The sequence below is a fragment of the Austrofundulus limnaeus genome, unplaced genomic scaffold, assembly GCF_001266775.1.
Source record: "Austrofundulus limnaeus strain Quisiro unplaced genomic scaffold, Austrofundulus_limnaeus-1.0 Scaffold175, whole genome shotgun sequence".
NCBI lineage: Eukaryota > Metazoa > Chordata > Actinopteri > Cyprinodontiformes > Rivulidae > Austrofundulus > Austrofundulus limnaeus.
The window spans coordinates 631,412-633,332 of NW_013952577.1; the positions used below are offsets into that span (position 1 = coordinate 631,412).

The 1,921-nt window shown below is 38.6% G+C and overlaps 1 protein-coding gene across 1 annotated transcript in view; it reads left to right on the forward strand.

The window, feature by feature from the left end:
* Positions 1-921, forward strand: part of LOC106524079 (uncharacterized) — a 10,613-nt gene extending 9,692 nt beyond the window's left edge. Inside the window, exon 7 of the mRNA XM_014017725.1 lies at positions 363-921. Within this exon, the coding sequence (XP_013873179.1) occupies positions 363-511 (149 nt within the window). The 3' untranslated portion in view covers positions 512-921. The remainder of the gene's footprint in view (positions 1-362) is intronic.
* Positions 922-1,921: the final 1,000 nt, after the last annotated feature.

Here is a 1,921-nt window from a genome sequence, read left to right on the forward strand (position 1 = left end):
GGCTTAAAGACACATCCCAGGGGCGTTTCTGGTACCAAAAGGTGTTTCTGGTCCCAAAAGGTGTTTCTGGTCCCCACCTGTCGTTTTGCTCCTCAGCATGGCTACCTAAAAACGCTGCAGGATTTCTCAGACATGCGTGAATGAGTCAAAGCAAGGCTTTGGGCATATTTTTTTATGAGAGTATAACATTATAACATGATATAAAACTCAAAAAGTTGATTTTACATGATATTGCCCTTTAAGACAAGACCAACCTGCAGCTGCACAGTGTTGTACAAAACAAACAGCCTCGGTTCACAACATTTATAATATGTAATATATTTTTCTGTTTCAATCCCTGGTCTATATTTCTGTCTTGTCAGTGGTGCTGCTGGTGTTGGCCTGCATCCTGTTTGTTTCCCGATTCTTCACAGTCATCTGGAGGAACAAGTGGTGGCCCCTCTACTCTCCAGGTTCAGCGAGACTGATGGTGTCACCCCTCGACGGCAGCAAGTTCAAGATGTTTTACTGAGAGGAGCCTCCTGTAGGGTTTAAACTCAGACCACAAAAAGTCTTATTCATCTGTTTACTCACAACTTTGTTTTGTAAAGAGGTAAATCTCATTTTTAAAGTGAGTCTTTGCTGAAACGTGTAAAACAACAGTTCTTTCTTTGGTTACAGTTTAAACAAAGCTTTAGAGCAGAAATGATTTCTTTGACATGGATTGCAACTAGTTGCTTAGTAGCAAATTAATTAAACAAATGTATTACTTTTTAAAGGCAAAATGTTTTTCATATTCGGACATTTCTTATCTTTTTGCACTTATTGCTATTATGTATTGTCAAAGTATTATGAGCGCCTTATTTACCGGTGTAATATGAAGTACTCAGTTTAGCTAAACTGGTTTGATGTGCCAAATAAAACATTTTGATATGTTTTACAGTCTGGTTAGATTTTATTTAAACTCTTAACAAAGAAGCTTTAGGGTGAAGAATTGAGTTTCTCATCAATACAAGTTCACTCAGGTAGTTTTAAAGTTAAATATTGTAGCAAAGTTTGTGAACAACACTTTCATTGTTGTCAAGTTTATCAGCAAAACACGTGAAAAATAAAACTACTAGACCTTGGTTTTAGGCTTACGTAGAATCAACCTGGAGTCTTCCCTCTCTTTCTCATCTTTACAGACGGGGAGTTAATGTTCTTTTTCACTGCAGCTCCATTCCAATTTTATTTGTGTTCACATTATTGCTTAAATGTGACTGCTATCAGACCCCAAGGCTTTTCCACTGGCAGCCCCTTTTTCAGAACGTACTTCGCTGTGCTGGCCTAAAAATGAAGACTGTCGATCATTGATTGGTTTGGGGGGGGGAGGGTTTCACTGTTTGTGTCACAAGAGCTACTCTCACAACAACCTGATCCGCCGTTTGCACTAACACTACTATGTCCTCCATTGTTGTGTTGTGTTGTGTATCTTTCCAGGGTCTTCTTCTTCTACTATGTTTAATGGTGGCTGACAAATAGCTTAATGGAGCAAAACCACCACCAGTTGGTAAGGCGTGTGACATCAATTTTTAGACTCTGGGACCACCCAAATTTACAGTGAACCCACCCACTACACTGCCAAAAATGTCCACCTAACCAAATTTTCTTGAAATACTTGATTTGAGTCAATTTTTTCTTATTTCAAGAATCTTACCAAGTAAAATTTTCTCACTGGATTTGAAGAGTAAAATAAGTTCAAGTTTTCATTATTTCTGTGCATAAAATTCAGTTTTCCAAGAAAGCATCTTCTCACACTGGTGGGGGTCTGGGGGTTCTCCTCTGGGAAATTTTTATTTAAGTAGGTGCTGTTTCCTGCATTCTGGAGTATTTTAACACAAAGTAGGAAAAACAAGGAGAGAGAGAGAGAGAGAGAGAGAGAGAGAGAGAGAGAGAGAGAGAG